This window comes from Lithobates pipiens, unplaced genomic scaffold (assembly GCF_037356315.1).
Source record: "Lithobates pipiens isolate NorthernLeopardFrog02 unplaced genomic scaffold, aLitPip1_a1.2 Scaffold_16, whole genome shotgun sequence".
In the NCBI taxonomy this organism is placed as follows: domain Eukaryota; kingdom Metazoa; phylum Chordata; class Amphibia; order Anura; family Ranidae; genus Lithobates; species Lithobates pipiens.
The window spans coordinates 124,593,720-124,617,491 of NW_027507748.1; the positions used below are offsets into that span (position 1 = coordinate 124,593,720).

At 45.6% G+C, this 23,772-nt stretch overlaps 1 protein-coding gene across 5 annotated transcripts in view; it reads left to right on the forward strand.

Annotated features, from left to right (window-relative positions):
- The first annotated feature begins 394 nt into the window (after positions 1-394).
- Positions 395-23,772, forward strand: part of BLTP2 (bridge-like lipid transfer protein family member 2) — a 122,605-nt gene continuing 99,227 nt past the window's right edge. For all 5 annotated transcript variants that reach the window (XM_077480417.1, XM_077480418.1, XM_077480420.1 and 2 more), the window contains exons 1-4: positions 395-577; positions 18,351-18,477; positions 21,703-21,752; positions 21,928-22,090. In XM_077480417.1, the coding sequence (XP_077336543.1) occupies positions 510-577; positions 18,351-18,477; positions 21,703-21,752; positions 21,928-22,090 (408 nt within the window). In that variant the 5' untranslated portion in view covers positions 395-509. The remainder of the gene's footprint in view (positions 578-18,350; positions 18,478-21,702; positions 21,753-21,927; positions 22,091-23,772) is intronic.

Here is a 23,772-nt window from a genome sequence, read left to right on the forward strand (position 1 = left end):
CTCTACACACGCCACAAAACTCTACACTACACAAGCCGCACAACTCTACACTACACAACTCTCTACACACGCCACACAACTCTACACTACACAACTCTCTACACAGGCTGCACAACTCTACAGACACCATAGAGCTCTATTAGGAACATAATTTATTTAAAAACTAGGGGGTGACATAGGGCCACTTCTCTATTTTGTGGCCCTAACATTGTGATGTTTGTTATATTATCCGGCCATTGCTATTAGTCTCGGCTGACATGTAATTCTTGTCTCCTCCAGTCCTATTGGAGTTCCGACCTTCCTGCTTGTATCCCGGGGGACCCCCTTCTATTGGAAGGGAAGTACCCGGGACTTCCAGCAGTGCACACCCACCGACCCCTCACTTCCTGTTCCCGGACAGTGGCTCTCCTCCCCGGAGGAGGAGGGATCTCTATGCTCTCACAGAGCTCTGTGAATAGGGCAGGCACCGATCAGCCGGTGTCGGTAGCCCGGCTCCCCGGGTAGGCACTATGCCGATGGTCTCCGTTCTGCTCCTGGCAGTGCTGCTGCTGGTGGTGGTCGCCGTGCTCCTGGGAAGGTGAGTGCCAGGGGAGAGAGCGGCCTCGGAGCTGGCCTGGGGCTATGTGCAAGGTGGAGCTGTCAGACGTGGCGCTGAGCTGTCACTGGAGACCCCCTGGTATCGGGACACCGAGCACCGGCATGTATGGGCCGAGTGTTACCGGGGCCCTGATATACGGCGAGGGTGACAGGCAGCGCGCAGTTACCGGAATACCTGTGCTTCCCCAGTGCAGAGCTCATGTACCCCTCCCTAGTACAGATCTCATATACCCCCCTCTCTTCCCCAGTGCAGATCTCATGTACCCCCCCTCTCCCCAGTGCAGATCTCATGTACCCCCCCTCTCCCCAGTGCAGATCTCGTGTACTCCCCCTCTCCCCAGTGCAGATCTCATATACCCCCCTCTCTCCCCAGTGCAGATCTCATGTACCCCCCTCTCTCCCCAGTGCAGATCTCATGTAACCCCCCCTCTCTCCCCAGTGCAGATCTCATGTAACCCCCTCTCTCCCCAGTGCAGATCTCATGTACCCCCCTCTCTCCCCAGTGCAGATCTCATGTAACCCCCCCTCTCTCCCCAGTGCAGATCTCATGTAACCCCCCCCCTCTCTCCCCAGTGCAGATCTCATGTAACCCCCCCTCTCTCCCCAGTGCAGATCTCATGTAACCCCCCCCCCTCTCTCCCCAGTGCAGATCTCATGTAACCCCCCCTCTCTCCCCAGTGCAGATCTCATGTAACCCCCCTCTCTCCCCAGTGCAGATCTCATGTAACCCCCCCTCTCTCCCCAGTGCAGATCTCATGTAACCCCCCCTCTCTCCCCAGTGCAGATCTCATGTAACCCCCCCTCTCTCCCCAGTGCAGATCTCATGTAACCCCCCCTCTCTCCCCAGTGCAGATCTCATGTAACCCCCCCTCTCTCCCCAGTGCAGCTCTCATGTAACCCCCCCTCTCTCCCCAGTGCAGATCTCATGTAACCCTCCCTCTCTCCCCAGTGCAGATCTCATGTACCCCACCTCTATCCCCAGTGCAGATCTCATGTAACCCTCCCCCCTCTCTCCCCAGTGCAGATCTCATGTACCACCCTCTCTCCCCAGTGCAGATCTCATTTACCCCCCCTCTCTCCCCAGTGCAGATCTCATTTACCCCCCCCTTCTCTCCCCAGTGCAGCTCTCGTGTACCCCCTTCTCTCCCCAGTGCAGATCTCATGTACCCCCCCTCTTTCCCCAGTGCAGATCTCATGTACCCCCCTCTCTCCCCAGTGCAGATCTCATGTAACCCCCCCCCCCCTCTCTCCCCAGTGCAGATCTCATGTAACCCCCCCCCCCCCTCTCTCCCCAGTGCAGATCTCATGTAACCCCCCTCTCTCCCCAGTGCAGATCTCATGTAACCCCCCCTCTCTCCCCAGTGCAGATCTCATGTAACCCCCCCTCTCTCCCCAGTGCAGATCTCATGTAACCCCCCCTCTCCCCAGTGCAGATCTCATGTAACCCCCCCCCCCCTCTCCCCAGTGCAGATCTCATGTAACCCCCCCCCCCTCTCCCCAGTGCAGATCTCATGTAACGCCCCCCCTCTCCCCAGTGCAGATCTCATGTAACGCCCCCCCTCTCCCCAGTGCAGATCTCATGCAACGCCCCCCCTCTCCCCAGTGCAGATCTCATGCAACGCCCCCCCTCTCCCCAGTGCAGATCTCATGCAACGCCCCCCCTCTCCCCAGTGCAGATCTCATGCAACGCCCCCCCTCTCCCCAGTGCAGATCTCATGCCATGCCCCCCCTCTCCCCAGTGCAGATCTCATGCAACGCCCCCCCTCTTCCCAGTGCAGATCTCATGCAACGCCCCCCCTCTCCCCAGTGCAGATCTCATGCAACGCCCCCCCTCTCCCCAGTGCAGATCTCATGCAACGCCCCCCCTCTCCCCAGTGCAGATCTCATGCAACGCCCCCCCTCTCCCCAGTGCAGATCTCATGCAACGCCCCCCCTCTCCCCAGTGCAGATCTCATGCAACGCCCCCCCCCTCTCCCCAGTGCAAATCTCATGCAACGCCCCCCCCTCTCCCCAGTGCAAATCTCATGCAACGCCCCCCCTCTCCCTAGTGCAGATCTCATGCAACGCCCCCCCTCTCCCTAGTGCAGATCTCATGAAACCCCCCCTCTCTCCCCAGTGCAGATCTCATGTGCCCCCCCTCTCTCCCCAGTGCAGATCTCATTTATCCTTCCAGCACAGATGTAGAGTGCTTATTGTGTGCACCCCTTCCTTAGTACATATCTCATGCTGTGCACCCCCCCCCCCCAATACATATCTCATCATGTGCTGGATCAGGTAGCAATTGGTTTCCTGCTGCCAGAGATCTAGGTGTGCCTTAAGATGACTTCACCTAGGATTATTGTCTGCATTGGGCAGGTTTGGTGTAGATCTTTGTATGTTTCTTGATACTGCTGGGCGATTGATTCAGACAATGCCACAGGAGGGACACTGCCTGGCGGCCTGCCAGTACTAACACAATGGTACCATCCCCACGCCACATTCATATCACATGATTAAATGTTGATGTATGTTCATAGATTTGATATAAAAGATTCATATGCAGTTGATATTGATCCGTGTGTACTGCCAGCGTGCATTGGTTGGGGGGGGCACTGCCTGTCACCATAACCATGAGAGACTGGTACTCTGACCACTCTAAATACATATTCGGCCACGTACATACTGGGTGGTTCATTGTGTGCTCATTTAATCCTGATTTTGTGCACCCGGGAGGCACTGTTGCATCCTCCTGTACCCTCAAAGTCTATGGAAGGCTGAATGCCATACCAAGTTGTGCCCACGTTTAGGGCCCTATGCGTTCATGGACATATGCCTGAAACCCAGAATATCCCATTTCTGAGAACACGTCCCTGAAGAAAGAAAGCGCTAATCTCCAGTATTGCATTATTTTATCACGCTGGATACGGTGCCCGTACCTCCTGGGTGCACGACAATGTCGGCCTCGGATGCATGGTGGCTAAACCCACAGTGTGTGCATGTGGCCTTATGGGCTTGCACTGCTGTAGAAGGTATATTTTCAGTTTGACGTTAATATGATTTAAAAGATGTACATGCAGCTGACGTTCATATTGAGCCGTGTCCCTCCTTACAAGTCTTCTCTTGCTGGGGAGCGATTTGTCTTATGCAGGAAATAATAATTGTATGCCTTTATGCTCCTATCATATGCATATATATATATATATATATATATATATATATATATATATATATATATATATATATATATATATATATATATATATATATACACACACACACACTGATCAGCCAGAACTTTATGACCACTGACTGAATAACTTTGATTTGTCTTGCTGCAATGGCATCTAAAAGTCAGTGCGATATATTAGATAACAAGGAAACATGTTGTCTCTAAAGTTGATGTGTTAAAAGCAGACAAAATAGGTATTTTGGCCATGGACCCCTGTCCACAGCCAAAAATGCCTACAATGGGCACTCGAACATAAAAACTGGACCACAGAGCAATGGAAAAAGATGGCCTGGTCTGATGAATCGTGGTTTCTTTTACATCATGTGAATAGACGGGTGGGTGTGCATCACTTACCAGGAGAAGAGATGGCACTAGGATGTAGTATGGGAAGAAGGCAAAAGCTGGTAGAAGCAGTGTGATGCTTTAGGACGGTGATCAGCAACAGGTAGATCGCAGTCTGGGCTTGCTGACTCGCTATCCCTGAGCATCAAACGGAGCGCAATGAAGATGGACTACTTGTAAAGTTGGAGCTGTAGTAGGAAGCAAGAGCTGATGCCTCCTCTGTAGTGCCAGCTCTTGTCCCATGCAGAGTGATGCCAACTGCGCTCCACCTCTTCTCCTGGCTAGCGGTCTCTAGAGTGGTGCCAGCAGCAGGAAAGAAGAGATCTTCAGGTCAGTGTGAAGCAATACACTGGGCATATTAGTATAGGACTGCTTTCACACTGATGTGCTGCAGTTTACCCACACCACGGGTGCAGTGCTGTGTACCTGCAGCTTTCATGCGGGTTTGCTGTGCTTATCCATAGACTTCTGTTATATATCCTATGGGTTTGGTGCACTTTCTGAATGCAGTAGTTTTGGTGTGCTTTCAGAAAGTGCACCACACCTGCAGGATATAATAAAACTCTATGGCTAAGCGCAGCTAACCAAGGAAAGTTGGAGATGCCCTGCGCTGCACCCGTGGTGCAGGTTAACCGCGGCACATCAGTGTGAAAGCAGCCTTATAGTGGGGCTCAGAGCAGTAAGGGTTAATTTACATTTGTAGTTTGGGGGTGGTAAAACCCCTCAGTTAATATGTGTTTTTAATCACCCCTGCCCCAACAGCCCCCCTTTTTAGCTGCAATGGCCGGAGGGTACACATGCTGCAGCAGGAATTATGGTTGGTGGGCGTAGCAGCTGCCAAGCATGACCCATTCAAGTGAATGAGGTCACTCTGCAAGTGCCCTGCAACCTTGTGCAGTACAGAAAACAAGGGGTTAAAGCAGGCAGTGTTTTGCTTTCTCAGCACCTGCTTTAACCCCTTGGACTCTACAGTAGCGTGCCTTTGTGAGGTGCTTGCAGAGTGGCCCCATTTACTTGAATGGGTCATGACTGGCAGGCGGTAGCACTCGCCAAAGCAACAGGGGGCTTAATTCCTTCTGCGGCATGTGTACACCTTTTGCCGCTGCCTGAGGATTTTTCCACCCCCCCCCCCCCCCCACTTTACTTGTGAAAGAGCCTTAAAGTGGTTGTAAACCCTTACAAACCATTTTGACCTACGGGTAAGCCTAGATTAAGGCTTACCTGTAGGTCCAAGAAATATCTCCTAAACCTATACGGTTTAGGAGATATTTGCCTGAAGACAGGCACTGCTGTCTACGGCGCATGCGTCGTAGACAGCGGCGCGCAGGCGCACTGAGCGCGGCATTTCCAACAATGGAGCTGCCGCGCGTGTCGGCTCCCGCGCACATGCGCGGGAGTGACGTCATCGCGGCCCCGCCGAATGACAGCGGCGGAGCTGCGAGACCCCACCGAAAAGATGGATGCGCCGGACTACAGGGGACAGCGGTGACATCGCTGGCTCCTGTGTGAGGTAAGTGACACATAATGGGCTACTATGCGATGCATAGTAGTTCATTATGCTTTGCCTTTGCAGGGAATGAAAGAGGAAGTAAACCCATCAGGGTTTACTTCCTCTTTAAGGGTGCCACTGCCAAATGCAACTAAGGGCTCATTCACAAGTGCAGCAGGCACTGCTGCTGCTCTGAAAAGTGATCAGAGTGTTTGACAGGTGATGAAGAGTGGAAATGTTGCCTCCTCACCACCCGATTTAAACCCATGATTGCGGTGCAATGCCTGTGATTGCAACATGGTAGTACGGCAATTAGAGGTTTAAAGAGGAAGTAAACCCTGATGAGTTTACTTCCTCTTTCATTCCCTGCAAAGGCAAAGCATAATGGACTACTATGCATCGCATAGTAGCCCATTATGTGTCACTTACCTGACACAGGAGCCATCGATGTCACCGCTGTCCCCTGTAGTCCGGCGCATCCATGTTGTCGGTGGGGTCTGACGTCACTCCCACGCATGCGCACGGGAGCCGACACGCGCGGCAGCTCCGTTCTTGGAAATGCCGCACTCAGTGCGCCTGCGCGCCGCTGTCTACGGCGCATGCACCATAGACAGCGGTGCCTGTCTTCGGGCAAATATATTTCTTGTATTAAAGATATATTAAAGATATTTCTTGGACCTACAGGTAAGCCTTAATCTAGGCTTACCTGTAGGTCAGAGTGGTTTGTAAGGGTTTACAACCACTTTAAATCAGATGTGAGAGGGCGACACTGTGCCTGGTGATCATTTGACTTTTCCCATGTTGTTCAAGAATATCTCCACCTTTTTAAGGTTGCCTACCCCTGCTTTAGGGTATGTTCTGCTGGGAAACCTTGGGTCCTGTTATTCATGTAGATGCTACTTTGACACGCACCACTTATCTAAACTTTTTTCCTTACCAAGTAGAGCACTTCATATCGACACATTTCCAGACCACAAGATTGATGCCTCCTTTACATGACCCTCTCTGTAATTAAATGCACCCTCGACTTTCACTTTCTATTTCATATACAGACCTAAAGAGGAACAGAAGTCCAATTGTGATAAACTGCGAGCCAGCAGCCCTTTAGAAGAGACATATACTCTCTTCTGCAGTAAAATCCCCCTACGAACTTGCTCTTCGTTCCTTCTGGCACTGTAAGCTGAGTTGCACATGCTCAGTTTATGTGTAGTTCAGTTTACGGTGCCAGGCTGGTGTCTGAGTGTCAGGGTGACTGCCTCCTGCGTATGCACAGGAGTGACGTCATCCCCTGCCAGCCAATGAAGAGGCCTGGACACCAATGAAGAAGATGCTGGCACCAGTGCAGGACTGTTGGACAGGGAAGTACCTTGTTTCCCTGAAAATAAGACCTACTATTTTCGATTAGGGCTGCAATATAAGCCCTACCCCAAAAATAAGTCCTAGTTTAAAATGCTTGTAAAATCCTAGAATCCATTCTATTACAATATTATATAAAGTAGTGTGTGTGTTTCTGTAATCGAATTGTGCCAATTGCCAAATACCTTCGGTACAGTGCCACTCAGCTGACCTCCCGCTGCTCTCCTCATCTTCTCCCAGCTGTCAGCAGGGATTTCAGCCCCCAGCCCCAATACAGTGCTTGGAGCAGGTAATAGAAATCTGGTGGGTCACGAGTGGTGCTATAACAAAGGTATTTGGCACAATTATATCACAGAAACACACATTGTACATTATATACTACTGTAATAGAGTGGTTGATAGGATTTTACAAGCATTTTAACTCGGGTCACACCGGGAATTCCTGACAGGCAGGGAGGGAGGGGGGGGGGGGAGAGAAGACTGCACATTACATAAGACCTACCCAGAAAATAAGCCCTTCTGTGTCTTTTGTTGCTAAAATTACAAGGGAGCCCCGAAATCCTGGCCCTACCCTTTGTGAATGATTATGGGGTACCCCATTTTACCCCTATCCATTCACCCAAAAAACAGTGTAAAAAATAAAAACATTACTCATTCACATTGGGTTGGGGGTCGTGATCTGGGGACCCCCTTGTTAAAGGGGATTGCAGATTCCGATAAGGCCGCTAGCCAGGGTTGTTGGGAAGAGGCCCTTGTCCTCATCAACATCAACCCCCTTTCCTGATCCTGCCGGGCTGCATGCTCGGATAAGGGTCTAATATGGATTTTGTGGGGAACCGAACGGTCTGGTTTGCTCTTGAGGGGGAACCCACAGCCAGTTTTTCTTTTTAATTTTGGTTAGGGTTCCCCTTCAGGATCCTCAGTGCACAAGACGCACCACAAGTCGGATCATTATAATCCAACATCTGGTGCAACTTCTATTCAAATCAATGGGCTCTCATAAGGAACTATTGATTTTGACATGTAAAATAAAAAAACGTTTGACGAGGTTTAACGTGGCTGTATTTAGTAGCTTTTAGCAGCATTAGCCACATTTAGTAGCTTTTAGCAGCATTAGACATTTTTACAGCGGTAACACCGGTCCTCAGAACGCGCTGGCCACTGTATTTTTTGTACAGCTTGAAAACATCTATGCCACGTACAGCTCCTAAAAGCCTGTGTGTGCATGAGGCCATAGAATAACATGGAGAGGCGTTTTTAAGCTGAAAAAAGTTTGAAATAGCTAAAAACAGTTGTATAAACACCCTGTGTGCATGAGGCCTTACACATCCACATGTGAAGTGTACTTGTCAAATATGTTTTGCCTCGCATCTTGGCATTGGTATCATTTGAAAACCTGTACAAGCAGTTCATACTGATCAGTGTTCCTCCTATACAAGTCTACTCTTGCTGGTTAGTAACAGGCTGTTTTCTGCAGGATATAGGGTTCGATTCACAACATTTTTCCACATGCGATAAGGGTATGATATTACTCATTTGCATAAATGATCGCATGCGGTAAAGTCCAATTCATAATAAGAAAAAAAATAAGGATTATACGGTATTTACCACAAAATGCATAATATGCCTGTAAGTATCACATAAAAAGCTCTTGAGTCCAATTCACAAATGAACCAGAGAGTAAAAAAGCATGCTATATCTGCCACCAGGCTTTTGCTGCCAGTATGGCATGCGGTGTTAAAAATGAGGAAACAAAAAAAATAACAGCGTGCAGTCAGTCCCCTCCAGTCAATACCAGGTCCCCATGCAAAAATAGAAAAAAAAAATTACGCCCCCCCCCCCCCCAAAATCCATATCAGACCCTTATCTAAACATGCAGCCTGGCAGGTCAGGAAAGTAGGGGGGCCAAGCACCCTGTCCCCATGTTGATGGTGGCAAGAGCCTCATCCCCACAACCCTGGCCGGTGGGTGTGGGGGACTGCAGTCGGGGCTACCACTACCCGTTCGCATGCTGTGTGTGTGTGTTTTTTTTTTTTTATTTATTTTTTTTATTTTATTTTATTTTATTTTTTTTTACGTTCAGCTATCAGCGGGGAAAACTAACAGCTGATTAGTCATCCATTGTTAGGGACTCGACTTCCTGGCCTGCTCCTTGGTACCAGCTCAATGTGGTAAGTTACCGCATTAAACAATGTGGTAATTACCGCTAAATTGAACAAATTCCGCATTCGGTATTTAACAAAAAATTCTTAATGAATTGAACACTTGCACAATTGTTACCGCATGCAGTATTTTATTGCATTCTATTAACTGTTATTTAACTCTTATGCCCCATACACGCGGTCGGACATTCTGACCACAAAATCCGTCAGATTTTTTTCTGACGGATTTTGGCCGAAACTTGTGTTGCATACACACGGTCGGACAACGTTGACGGAAAATCCGATCGTTCGGAACGAGGTGATGTTCGTTGCGTACGACGGGACTACATACAGGCTATTAGCCAATAGCTTTGGTCTCATAATTTAATCTGAGCATGCGTGGCACTTTGTCCGTCTGAATCCTCTACAAACGATCGGAAAAAGTCAGATCGGATTTTGTTGTCGGAAAATTTTAGATCCAGCTTTCAAACTTTTGCTGTCGGGATTTCCGATAGAGCCCACACATGATCAGATTTTCCGACGACATAATCCGATCGAACCTTTTCCGTCGGAATTTCCGACCGTGTGTACAGGGCATTAGTGAATTGACCCCATATAGTATGTATTACTATAGCTGTGTGGTTTAAGTTGGCTACACACTGATAGTTTCTTTTTGTTCAGCCTGCTTTACAGTGCAGATTGATGAATCTCCCACTGGCTGCAAAATACCCAAACAGCGGCTGCATCTGATTTGATACAGTCCCTTTTTGGACAAAAACTTTGCACCTGGCTCCTTCAAATTTTTATTTGAGGGACTATGGGTGGGAGGCAGCTGACAGTGCCACCCGCTGAGTGAAACTGACCATACGCTATATGAGTTTTTGGCTGGTTTCTGATAAACCTTCTGAAAATCATACAGCGTATGGCCAGCTTTAGCAAGCATTGTTTGCATTTTTCCAGCTTTCTCAGGCTCACATAACACTCACGCAAGTAGACCTGGTTCACAACTTGCATTCTTGTGGAACTCACAAACATGCATGTGTCATAAAAACCAATTGAATCCAAAGAGGCTGTTCACATCTATGTGCTGCATTGGTAAAAATGAGTATTGTGGGGTTTTTTTTTTTTTTGATTTTTCATACATTATGATTTCCAATAGAAAAAAGAAAAGCATTGGTATGCGTGCACAGCGCACATTAGAAGCGGACATAAGTGGACATGGATAGATTTGTACTTGGCCTTGCTTTGTTGCCAGTCCATAATCCCTAATCCAGAAGTATCACACCGGCGCCTAGTCTGCTGTGTGTTTTGTGCACGCCATGTTCTCATAAATGACACAAATTTACACATCCATAGGTGTAGTGTCAGGATTGTACTGCCTTCTCGGTCAGTGCTGATCTCATGGAAGAATTAGAAGCTGTCATAGGCTATCTATAGTTCGCTAATTGTAGACAGAACGGTAAAGCTCTTTATTCCATGCTGCCACATCTAATGGGTAACAGCAGGTTGCCTTCTGCTGCGGTATAAGCTTTGGTCCCTTGCACACTGATACAAGAAAGGAAGCCACTGCCCCCACCTATATCTGGCCATTGCAGCAAGCACCATTGGAAGGCAACATATGTTATAAAGAGAGCCAAGGATAAATCCAAGGAAAACTTTATTATTATTAACGATTTATATAGCGCCAGCAGTTTACGCAGCGCTTTACAATGTATAGGGGGGGACAACACAATTACAGGAGGGCCCTGCTCGTAGAGCTTACATTCTAAAGGGAGGGGGGTGGTGGTACAAAAGGTAATAGCTGCAGAGAATGATTTGATGGTGGTGGCTCCAAAACTCCAAGCTCACTTACTGATCAGCCCGCGGACAAACAAAATAAAAACAGGGGTTTAGTCTGCACATATTTTCAAATACATGCGTAAGCTACCGGCCCCGTCAAGGCACCCTGGTATCTATAGTCTTATCACTAGCTTATGAGTGACTCCACAATGGAAGCACATGCATTCTGATGGAAAGATGGAGGGCAGATGGACGGATGGTAACCTACCCCTTGTTAAAGGCACAGGGGCACACTGAACACCCAGAACATAGCGCAATGGCTGCAAAGGTGTCAGTGCATTGCCTGAGCAATAATACAAAAAAGGAAGCCATTGCTCCACCTATAACGGGCCGTTGCAGCAAGCAGCATTGGAAGGCAACATATGGTAGAAAAAAAAAGCCACGGATAAATCCAAGAAAAACTCTAAGCTCACTTACAAAGGTGGTTTGTTTGTTCCTGGGGGAGACACTGAACCTCATGCTACTATGGCCTGTTTAAATATACCTATGGCGCCTATATTGTTATACTGAGTGTGGGCAGGTATAGGAGAGTTTGAAATATCAAGTTTGGAAGGAATATATATATATCTGTCCATATGGATTATTGTTGAAGCCCCTGTTACTGTGGACTGAAAACAGGTGAAAGGGTGTTGTATGATCTACCCTTCTCCTCTCTATTACTCTCCCCCTTTTAATTATCTGGATACTTACAGTGTATCTCCTTCCTCCCCCAGTGAACCATATGAGTTTATATTCATATCTATATGTCTTTACACCATCAACCCTATACACGGTCGCTGGTATTAGTAAGAAACTGCCTCCTGCTTTACACTGTGATTCCTGGGTGATCATCTGGGAGCTCTCCATGTGGAAATATTTCTATGCTGACAAGTGAGACCTGTTCATTCCAACTACCCCCAAGTGTGTCCTGACGCTGCAAAACAGTGAAACGCGTTGATGCACAGGGGCTCACTGACGTTTATTTGGTGTCGACCCTCTTGTTTACACTAGATAATCATTATTATCATATGCCTATCGTATGTTTTCAATAATTTTTTACTTGACCTGTTTGATATGACTTATTGTTAATAAAATATATTTTTGTACTATATCATTGTCCATCTTGCCTGTAAAGTCTGAATTAGGGCCCTTTACCCTTTCTCTCTTCCAATCAAGTTTATGCAGATGTGGCTTTAGGAGTGTTATTTCAGTTTTTTTTTACCTACAGCGGACAACCAAAATGTTTAAAGAGGAATTAAACCCTGATGAGTTTACTTCCTCTTTCATTCCCTGCAAAGGCAAAGCATAATGGACTACTATGCATCGCATAGTAGTCCATTATGTGTCACTTACCTGACACAGGAGCCAGCAAAGTCGCCGCTGTCCCCTGTAGTCCGCCGCATCCATCTTCTTGGTGGGGTCTCGCAGCTCCGCCGCTGTCATTCGGCGAAGCCGCGATGACGTCACTCCCGCGCATGCGCACGGGAGCCGACACGCGCGGCAGCTCCGTCTGAGAATGCCGCGCTCAGTGCGCCTGCACGCCGCTGTCTACGGCGCATGCGCCGTAGACAGCGGTGCCTGTTTTCGGGCAAATATCTCCTAAACCATATAGGTTTAGGAGATATTTCTTTGACCTACAGGTAAGCCTTAATCTAGCCTTAATCTAGGCTTATCTGTAGGTAAAAGTGGTTTGTAAGGGTTTACAACCACTTTAACAATATGTGTTAAAACTGGTTTAGTCTGCACACATTTGCAAATACATGTAAAAGCTACAGGACCCGCCAAGGCACCCTGGTGTCTGTAGTCCTACCACTGTTAGACAGGTCAATTTGGTTGTCTGCGGGCTGATCGGTAAGTGAGCTTGGAGTTTTCCTTGGATTTATCTTTGGCTTTTTTCTTTTTTTTTTTTTTAACCCTTGCACACTGAGCAGTATTAAATTCTGCTTTTACATGTGTTTGGCATTTATCTTTCAGCCTGTAAATGTACCTGTATGTTATCCTCTGTGTCCATTCACACATAGGTGTTCACAAGAGTTTTAGAAGAGAAGCGTTTGCAAGCTGAAAAGAAAAACCTATCACCAGCACTTTCAGGAGAGGAGCATTAATGCATTCTAATCGACAGAATAAACAAATGGCCAATAAAATAAGCCAAACGCATGAACGATCATAAACTGGCTGACTTCCTGTATGTGTGTACTGGACTTGAAAGAGACGCATGGCTTTAAAAACAAAAAAACATTTATGCTTAGGTGGATCTGTCCCCCGCCAGCTCTGTATTGAGAACTGAGCGATCAAAGACAGCTGATTGCTTAGTTCTCCCCCTCCGCTCTGAACGGAGAGCAGTGACAGTCAGCAGCTCTCTGCTCTCCCCTCCAGCGCTCATTGGAGTGCTGGGCTGTGGAAGGGGCTGGCTAAGGTTCTAGATGTATTGCTGAGCCAGGTGCTGATCCAAGCTTCTGAGTGGATCCCGAACCATATGGTCGTGATCTTTCCAGAACCAGGACTGGCTCTGTGATGTCACCTGACAGCTAGCCTCAGCCTGCTGTTGGCTGTAAACAGATCACAGAAGTGCAGAACAAAGAGAAGTATAGCTAAAAAAAAAAAAGCTTTGGCTATACTTCTCCTTTAAGAGTCTATAAATTACATTCATATCTTGACTACTGAACAGCGATCTACCTTGTGTAAACTCAACAGGCAGTGTACATTGAGAGCATTGGCCAACAGTAGACACACAGCTCAGCATTGTGTAAGATGATGGGTGTAGTTCTATTCCGTGTAGCAGAACAGATCTACGGCCAACATACCAGTTCTTCATGCATGAAGGACAAAAAAAAATACATTATATGTATATACCCAATGAGGTGCCTAGATGATTGATTTACCTTAAGTATCAAGAAAGTCAGAATTTAGTATTGATTGAATTAGTATTGATCGTATTTATGAAGTGCCATGCTGAATACAGCGGTGCAGTTCTGGGGCTTTTCTGATAGATGGCTGCGTATTTTAGCTTTCCTTACAAATTTAACATTCTAACACTTTTTGTATCAGCTTGACGCCTAGCATACTTAGCTTGTACTTGCTGCCTCATTACTCTGCTCATTTTCACCAGAACCTAATGTGTGAATTTCTGCTGCTGTGCACTTTTCAGTTGATGAACGTTTTTTTTTTTTTTTTTTCAATCGTTTTTTAAATAGGGCCAGTTCACACCACATGCAGTCCAGTGCATTTTTTTCCTGAATCAAAAATGCAGGGAAAGTAGCTTATATGGTTTTAGTGGCATAGCTCACATCAGTGCTTGCAGTTCCAGAAAAAAAGTAGAACATGCTGCGTTTTGACTGCACTGGATTGTACTGGAACGCTGCGAAATGCACCAGAAAAAACAGGTCCTTATTTAACGATAAGAAAACAGAGGGGGAAAAATGCACTGGAATGCACCAAATACGTGTCTGTAGAAAAGCATCTGGAACGCATCTAGACTGCATTTCAATGGTGTGAACTGGCCCTTAGAGCTGGATTGCAGGTTTAGCCAGTTGCATGTTTTTTTTTTTTTTTTTTTTTTTACATGTGTAGACTCCTCATAGTATGTTTGCTGCAGATCTGCATGAGGGTGTGCACCCTGGCTGCGATTATATTCCTGCATCCAGGGCTGATCATTTGCATGTGATCGCAGCATAAGTGATTACATGTGAGTGGGCACGTTTAGCTTTGAGAGTCAGCAGCCTTCCATTGCATTCAATGGGGGTGCCTCACGCAGCCAATCGTGGGAACCCCCGCTGGGGTTCTCCCATATAATTGTAGCCAGGGTGCATCTGTAAGTGTGCATGCACCCTTAGCAAATGCCAATATTCACTTTGCCCTGCACCATGTTGAACTGACTACTGTACCAGCTCATTCTACATCCTTTTTTAAGTTACTACTAATCGGGGTGGATTTGATTTAAATCGAGTAGATTTAAATCACGACTTTTAAAGAGCAACTGTCACCTCTGTCCCGCAGCAGCTCCTCCTCTGACCAGCTGTTGACTCACCGACAGTCCCATTCAACGTAATGGGGTGGCTGGTGATGCGGCAGTGACACAAGGTGAGGGACATGGCGGTAGCAGGTGAGTGGATGGATGCCTGCTAACTGGCGCTGCCATGATGGATCTGAAATGACAGGTGCTCTTTAAATGTAAGGACTTATTCTCACTAGTATCTTGAAAATTTGCAAACAAAATGAAGGTTTCCTCTTTAGAATAATAAGCTGTCAGGTTAATAAAACAGCGATATCCGAACCGATTCAGTCATACAGTTTGTAGTGCACATAGTTTAGCAAAACAGTGGGATTAAGGAATATTCCTGAACTTTGCTTTATCTCATGGTTACTGTGAAATTGTGTGAATGCATCAATGCAGTGCTTGTTAACTCAGCTTGCAGAGCCTGGATTCATTGAACGAGTTTACCCAAATGTAAATATTGCAGAATATACATACACCAAAAGCATTTTAATTAAAATAAATTTGATAAAAATCCCCAAAAAATCTTTTTGTTTGTTTTGTTTTTTACCCACCCTGCTACTAATTACCAAAAATGGGCTTGATTGCAACACAGCACGAGCATTGATGCAGTCAGAATCGATCAACTTTAGTACAACCAGGCTGTCGGGTTCGTTTTTGTGCGATCGCTGCCGGCACTGATCATTGTATTCTGTCAGTTGAGAAACGTGACTGACTGTTGATTGAGTAATCAAGCAATTTTCGTGAAAGATGTGGGAGCTTCTGGCTCAGGCTCTCTGCACACTGAAACTTGCCGGTCAGGCATCTGTCCGCGCACCCCAACATTATTGTCAGGATCCCTGCACAGCCTGGACCGTCTCTGTGATGTCAGCTGACAGTATACTTTAGCCCACTGTTGGCTGCATCTGGGTCACAGGAGTACAGAAATAAATGCACTCCTGTGACCAACAGAAGTATGGACAAAGGAGTTTTGGCCATGCTTCGTTAATAACTTAAGAATGCAGGTCACATTCTGCAGGGTAGACCCCATGAAGGAAGCAAATGTTTGCTGTAGGTTGGATCTCCCCACCCTTTTGTTCTGTACTATGTCTATATCCACTCTTCTGTTATTACTTGGATAACCTTATCTTCTGAAATGTGTTTTTTTTTCACTATTCTTGAAAACCTCTTTAATAAAAAAGACTTGAAACAAAAATTAATTTATGATTTTTGTCAATAAAAACATTGAATCAAGCAAGAATATGGAGCACATGCCTTTCTTGTTCCTAGTTCTGGTCTATTCTTTGGGTAGAAATAAAGGATAATTTCACTTTTGGGAACATTGTTGCACGCGACACCCATTCTTAGGGTGGCACATGTAACATGTTCCCAATGCTGCAGCCATTATGAACCCCCCCTCCAACAGCAGTATAGGGAGAAGATCCCCGTACTAGCTGTCACTTGTTTGAAATTGGTGCAGCTGTGCAAGGCTCGGCCCACATGGCTGTATCCAGGAGCAAAAAACAACAAAGCTGCCTTGGGCCCCCCCCCCCCCCCCCCTGTTTAGCTGATGAGGCCTGGGCCCAGTACAACAGGACCCGTTGTACTGCTTTATCAGCAGTCCTGGCTGTATCATTAATTCACACAATTCTGTGTGTAAATAACTACAACCCCCCACATCGTTGTAGTTGTGGGTCTCAGTTTGTAGTCCTCAATGAACTAGCACGGCGCTGTGGAGCTCTGTTGTGGTTCCTGGATTCCTCCTATCAGATAGTAATTGGCTGCCCGTACAGGCACACAGATACCCTGACAGATCTGGCAGAGAGTTGCATGGTGCCAGCAATCTGCTGATCATTGGTGCAATGCTTTGCAGGCTCTAAAAAGTATAACAAAAAAAAAAAAAAGTAAATTTTTTTTTTTACCTGCAAAAAAAAAAAGTGCATTTATTATTTTTTTCTAAAACGTGAACTTCTTTAACATGAATGTAAGAAATGCTGGGCTTACTGGCCAGGACCTGCAACAGCAGCCAGAGGTATAATTGGCCTATGCAAGAGGTTCTTTTTGCAAAAATAATTATCGCACTTCGCTATTATAAACAGGTAATGAGTGCTGAGTTCAAAACAAGTGCTGCTATTGGTGACCTACTGAAAATGCTATTTGGTGCGCTGTTATTTTGTTTCTCTGGTTTCAGTCACTGACCTGGGCAAGTATGCCACTCTTCATCTGCATGCTTGTTTTCTGGCTTAGAGATACAAAAAGCTTTAACCCCTTCAGATCCGGCTGTAGCCGAATGATGGCTACAGCGTGGATTTTCTTTGCCAGGAGCCTGTCAATAGATGTATTCCCCTTTGCACGCTCGCCACGCCCCCCCCTCAAAGGCGCACGTGCTGTGATCACCCAAGTCAAGACTCCAGCCCCTTACCACGTGATCAGCTGTCAGCCAATGACAGCTGATCACGTGATGTAAACAGAAGATCGGTAATCGTTTTTTTCTTCTCGTGCTGACAGCGTGAGGATAAAATAAAGCCGATTACCGGCTTCTGTTGAAGGGACGTTAGTCCCGAAGAGGAAGAGGCAAAGCTGCCTCATGTGTGCCCTTCAGTACTGTCTGCCAGTGCCACAAATCCGTACCCACCAGTTCATAAGTGCCAGCTATCAATGCCTACCAGTGGTGCCAGTCAGTGCCACCTACCAGTGCCGAACAGTGCCGCCTATCAATGCCCTTCAGTGCTGCCATCAGTGCCAACTCATCAGGGCCACCCATCAGCATTCCTTATCAGTGCCCATCAGTGTAGCCTCATCAGCATACATCAATGAAGGGGAAAAAATTACCTGTTTGCAAAATCTATTAACAAAATATAAAACGGTTTTGTATTTTTTTAGTTTATTTTTTTAATTTCGGTCTTTTATAGTTTTTTTTTTAAATAAAAAAACCCATAGGTGATCAAATATCGCCAAAAGAAAGCTCTATCTGTGGGAAAACATTATAAAAAAATGTATTTGGATACAGTGTTGTATGACCGCGCAATTGTCATTCACAGAGTGACAGTGCTGAAAGCTGAAAATTAGTCTGGGCAGGAGGGGGGTTTAGATGCCCAGTAAGCAAGTGGTTAAACCAAGATAATCATGACAGCAGGACAACTTGCACTTTTAAAGGGGAGGCAGCGATGACAACCTTGTATACTTTGCTGATAGGGTAGTGTATGCTTGGCACAGACTTCCAGCAGAGGTAGTAGGCAGTGAATTGAAACTTGTGGGATAAACTTAGATCATAGTTGAAGCTCTATGCTCAAAATATATTCTATAAACAAGTTAATAAAAAAATAAAACCTGAAGACTCAATGGACCACTTTGTTCTTTGTTATTTTATTTTTTTCTACTTTTACTCATCTATGTTTTTACGTACTTCTATTTACTTTAATGCAGATGGCTGCTCTGTCGCCTGGCAACAAGCTGGTGCGAGAGAGAACTTGGGGCAGAGTTAAGAATCGGGAGTCTGCGGTTCCTGGGGCTCAAGAATATCAGTCTGAAGTTTGGAAAGCAACAAACCTTGGTGAGCATGTGATGAGCTTCCTGTGAAGTGAGCTGAACGGGAACATGTTTTTTCCTATGTTCCTTTTGCATCCCTGGGGTGATAGAACTTTCTGTAAATAAGGAAAATCACTTCTGAACATGTCTTTAATGTTTTCCTATTTCCTGATATCTTGACATGGCAGGGGGGGGTTCATGGAAAAGGCCACATATTTCTTTCTTCATCCTTTAAACAGAATTTGCAAAAAAAAAAATTCCGGTTAGGTGGCCAATTTTCTGAATTCAGCTACTGCAATTTTCCTATTATAACTATATATCACAGATACTGAGAAGAGCTATTTTCATACTGCCCAGAGGCTGGCAGAGTATTCACATCCTGAGCATCCCTATCTTGCATGCAGTCCATTGCATTTTCTGTAGGAGGCTGGAGAACAATGGCCCTCTCCAAATGTAGTCTAATGCTTGTGCCAGACACGACTGTGATTCTGTTTGCCACCCACACAACCACCATATATGCCTTCAAACCTCTCATCTCCTAATTTGTGTTGTACAAATTTGGATCCTTGAATTTTTTTGTTTGTCTGCTTGTGCACTTGCCAAATTACAAGGCAAGATTGGGGCACTCAGGGTGTGTATGTTCTGCCTGCTCTGGGCTATGCAAAACCGTATAAAACCTAGAGGTGCTGCATGGGTTAACTGCTTGTTTTTGTCTAGGGGTCAGGAGAGTGGAGATATACTTGCCTAATCCGCAGATCTTCTGAGCGCAAGACCAGCCCCTCCGACCCTGCACGCTAGCGGTCTTGTGCATGGACTGTTCCTGATGTCATCACACATTGACCCGCTATTTTTTGGAGGATCGAAGGCTATACTTGATGCTTTCTGTGCAGCCCTGGACAAAACAAGCAGTTAATCCATGCAGTGCATGGGAAAACATTTTTTTCCCCCTAAGCTCTGCTTTAACTACATCTTGCCCGGCCTATAGAAGAATGATGGCCAGGTGGTGGTTTCATTATCCTGACTGGGCGTCATATTCAGCAGGATAAGCTGCACGCGCGAGCAGTGCAACGATTGTTAGTGTGTCGCTGTGACACACCGCATTTCCGTTCTCGGTAAAGAGCCTATCAGTGCAGCCTATCAGAGCTACATATTAGTGCCTGATCATCAGTGCAGCCTCATCAGTGCTGTCGGTGAAGGAGAAAACTTGATAATTTACAAAATTTTATAACAGAAACAAAGAAACTTTTTTTTCCCCCCACAATTTTCAGTCTTTTTTTATTTGTTTAGCAGAAAAAAACAAAAAAAAACACAGTGATTATCAAATACGACCAAAAGAAAGCTGTATTTGTGGAGAAATTTTTTTTAGAAAAATCTCATGAGTACAGCGCTGAAAAGTGAAAATTGGCCTGGGAAGGGGGTAAGAGTACCCAGTGTTGAAGAGGTTAAATGTTCTCTGCATATAGGCTTATTCTTAGGGTAGTTACTACAGAGGGCCTGGAGTTGAGTTCTGAAAGTGCACCTAAAACAAATCTGTTATAGGGATAGTATTAAACAGCCAACAGGATCAGTCATCCTAAACTGTTATGCCGCGTACACACGATCGGAATTCTCGTCGGAAAAAGCTCTGATGGTTTTCTCGACGGAATTCCGCTCAAGCTGTCTTGCCTACACTCGGTCACACCCAATTCCGATCGTTTAGAACGCGGTGACGTACAACTACGACGGGACTAGAAAAAGGAAGTTCAATAGCCAATAGCTTCTGTCTCGTAGTTGAATCTCAGCATGTGTGATTTTTGGCGTGTCGGAATTGCATGCACATGATCGGAATTTCCGTCTGGAAAATTGTGAACATGCTATCAAATTTTGGCTGACGGAAATTCGGACAGCTAAATTCTGATGGAGCATACACACGGTTGCATTTTCCGATAAAAAGCTCTCATATGTCTTTTTCTGGCCGGAATTCTGATCGTGTGTACGCGGCATTAGTGCATACGGATGTTTGAAAGTCGCTATTTGCTTAGTCACTTCAGAAATGCACTGCATCTCTCCCCCCCCCCCCCCCCCCCACTCCACAGTTCCTTTAAAAGATTATTGGGAGTCAGAAGTATTTCCCCCACTTTGTGTGGTTAATTTGTTAGAGGAATATTAACTCTGTAAACCAGGGGTGCCCAACCAGTGGCCCGCGGAGCCCTCTGATGTGGCCCGTGACCTCCTGTTCTGGTATGACTGGTTGGCAAGCCCAGATCGTGGGTTCCTGACCCGGCATCCCAGAGCAGCAGTGTTGTGAATGAAGCCGATGGTAGAGGAAGCCAGCGGTTGTGTAGCAGAGCCATATAAGACAATGCTTCTTGTATAGCGCCACCTCCTGTCACAGGCGGAGTGATACCAAATGCACTCTACCTGGAACAGCAACAGCTGCCGATATCCAAATTGAAGACTGTTATTAAAAGTATGTTTAATTCTATAATCACAGTGTATATATGGGCATATCTGTTCTGCAGTTGTTAAGGGGCTGCTTTCAAACTGCACTGAGCTATAGACCTCTGTTATTACTTACGGGTTTGATGCGCTTTCAGAAAGTGCTCAATACCTGCAGGAGATAATAGAATTCGATGGCAAAGTGCAGCTAACCCACAGGAAAGCCAGAGGTGCACTGTTCTGGGTAGACCACAGCACATCAGTGTGAAAGCAGCCTTAGGCCCCTTTGACATGATCGGTCCAACCCATTCAGACCTTCTATTCACCTCTAAGGAGCGGCAAATGTAAACAGACTTGTGTCCGTTTACACCTGCTTACCTTCAATCCGATCCGCTAAAAGAATCGGAGGGCCCATAGAGTAGAGTGGGCTGTGTCCGTGTCCGCTCTGCATATGCGGAGTGTACACGGACCTGTTGTCCACGCACTCCGCTCATTGTGGCCCATGACTTGTTACCAAGTCGCTTAAGTGGCCCTTACTCTTCAAAAGGTTGGGCACCCCTGATGTAAACCATAAGGCTGGTTGAAAGGATTGGGATTGATAGATTGCCATGTGTATAACTAGCTGGTGTGTTTTTTTTGTTTTTTTTGTTTTGTTCTTTTAATGAAGGGGTTTGTGCATTTGTGTGATATTGCTGCTGTTCTGTTGTATGGTTATTTCAGGCTTGCTTAGCTGACATCTTCTATAAAAGATGTCCGCTTTGTTCCTTTCCAGTTACACTGAAACACCACTGTAATGTGATGATATATAAATTTTTTTTTTTGTTCCATAAAGGAAATTGATAGCTTCTGGGTTTCTAGCAAACTACTGAATCATGAGTTACAGTAAGTACTTCGCTTTTCTTATTATAATCCATGTGTGTCTTTCCTTGGGCAAATGCACAAATTTTTAGCTTTTGTCAGTGTTACATGTACTGTATGATGCTATTTTTTGTATTTTTGTTAGAATGCAATTCATGCATTGTAGTCATTGTGTGTGTCCTCCTTATTTTTTTTTTAGTCATTATTTTGCCCTGTGTTTCGGAGAGGTGCGTATTCGAACAGACCTTCAAGGATTATCGCTGCCTCGCCAAAGGACACCCAAGGCTCCTTCAGAAGCTGCCCCAGGTAGAAGTGGGGACAACACATCAATTAGTCCATCAGTGTTAAAAGTCTTATCACAAGTAAGTTTGGGGCTCCAAAACTGGTAGATGTCTCTAAGAATGTTAAAGAATGTTAAATGTAATTTTTATTTCTTTTTTTTGTCCCACAAAAAAAGTAACGTTTTGCCTTTTTAGTCAAAGTTTTTTTTTTTTTTGTTTTGTTTTTTTTGTTTTTTTTCTTAACAATTTTGAAAGTTTGAGTGTTTTCATTGCTTAAAAGTTCTTATCATTGCTCTTTTACGCACCCTACTCTTCCCAGTCCTCTCCTGATAGTGACATGTGACTCTCAAACTGGGTACATCTTATGCAAAGTCTGTACAGTTTGCTTCCCCGTAAACCTATACTATTCCTACCTCTGATTCATCAGCCCTGGCTTGTGGACTGGCTTCCACAGGTTCTGCTATATATGTAAGCCTACATGTTGTTACCATATTTACATTTTTAGTACCCAACACAACTCCAAATGTTGGGATACCCTTAGAACCTAATGCTGTCTTTGTGCCAGAGTTGGAATCAACTACAAAGACTTTATCATTCGAAGGTCTGAGAGATGTCCAACACTAAAGGATAGTTCAACTAGTTGGCATCTATTTCTGAAATCTGAGTTTTAGCTGAATTCATGATTACCTGGCTTGGACCATTGTGTTTGTCAGACTCTTTACATACCCATTACCTTGGTAAGGAATTAATATTGGCAGATATTGCTTAATAACTATAGGCAGCGTAAATAAGACAATTGAAGATAATTTTATAAAGTTGAAGGCAGAAGGGCACTATATGAACATTTTCTATGGATGTCTTAAAAGTCTGTATCGCTCTTACGTAGTAGCATGTAACAAGTAACATGTTAAATATTACATCCCGAATATGGGTGTAACATGTTATGAAAGGTGAACTTATCCTTTTAAAGTGGATGTAAACTCTGTTACACCACTTTTAACTACAGGTAAGCCTATAACAAGGCTTACCTGTTGTAGGTACCTTGAATATCTCTTAAACTTGCATAGTTTAAGTGATAGTCAGTATATGCGCCGCTACCGACGTCATTGGCGCATGCGCATTGAAGAAGCAGCTCACTGGACCCGCTTCTTCAGGACTCGTTCCGTGACCGGCGGCCCCCGGGAGCATACGTGGGAGTGACGTCATCGCGGCTCTGGCCAACCACAGCGCCGGAGACGCAAGCCCGAAAGTAGCTCCGGTGGAAGATGTCAGCCGTGTACTCGGAGTGCCGACGCCAATTCAGGACATTGTGATGCATACTAACTCAATATACCTTTGTCTTGCAGGGTTTTTTTATTTTTATTTTTTTTCTCGAGGTTTACAACCTCTTTAAAGGTTTGCTGTAGCACTTACCAAATGTCAAATTAAAGTTGTTCTCGAGGCTAACGCTGGATCTACAGCTACCAAAAATTGGCCGGTTCAGAAGGCTAAACTAATGTGTGTCCCGCATTCTGTTCAACAGAAGTTGGTATAATGACTGGCTTCTATCAAATGGTCATGCTGGAAAACCAACATTCAATCAGTGGGTGCAGCCAGTGGCTACAATGCTGATAAGTGTGGGGGGGAGGGAGAGTCCCCACTGTCAGAATACAAGGACCACTACATCAACATTGCTTGTTTTGATGTGCGGAGGGTTGTGAGGCGGATTTTTTATTTTATTTATTTTCAACTAAAGCGTGTACACTTGCTTAAAGTGGGGTGCC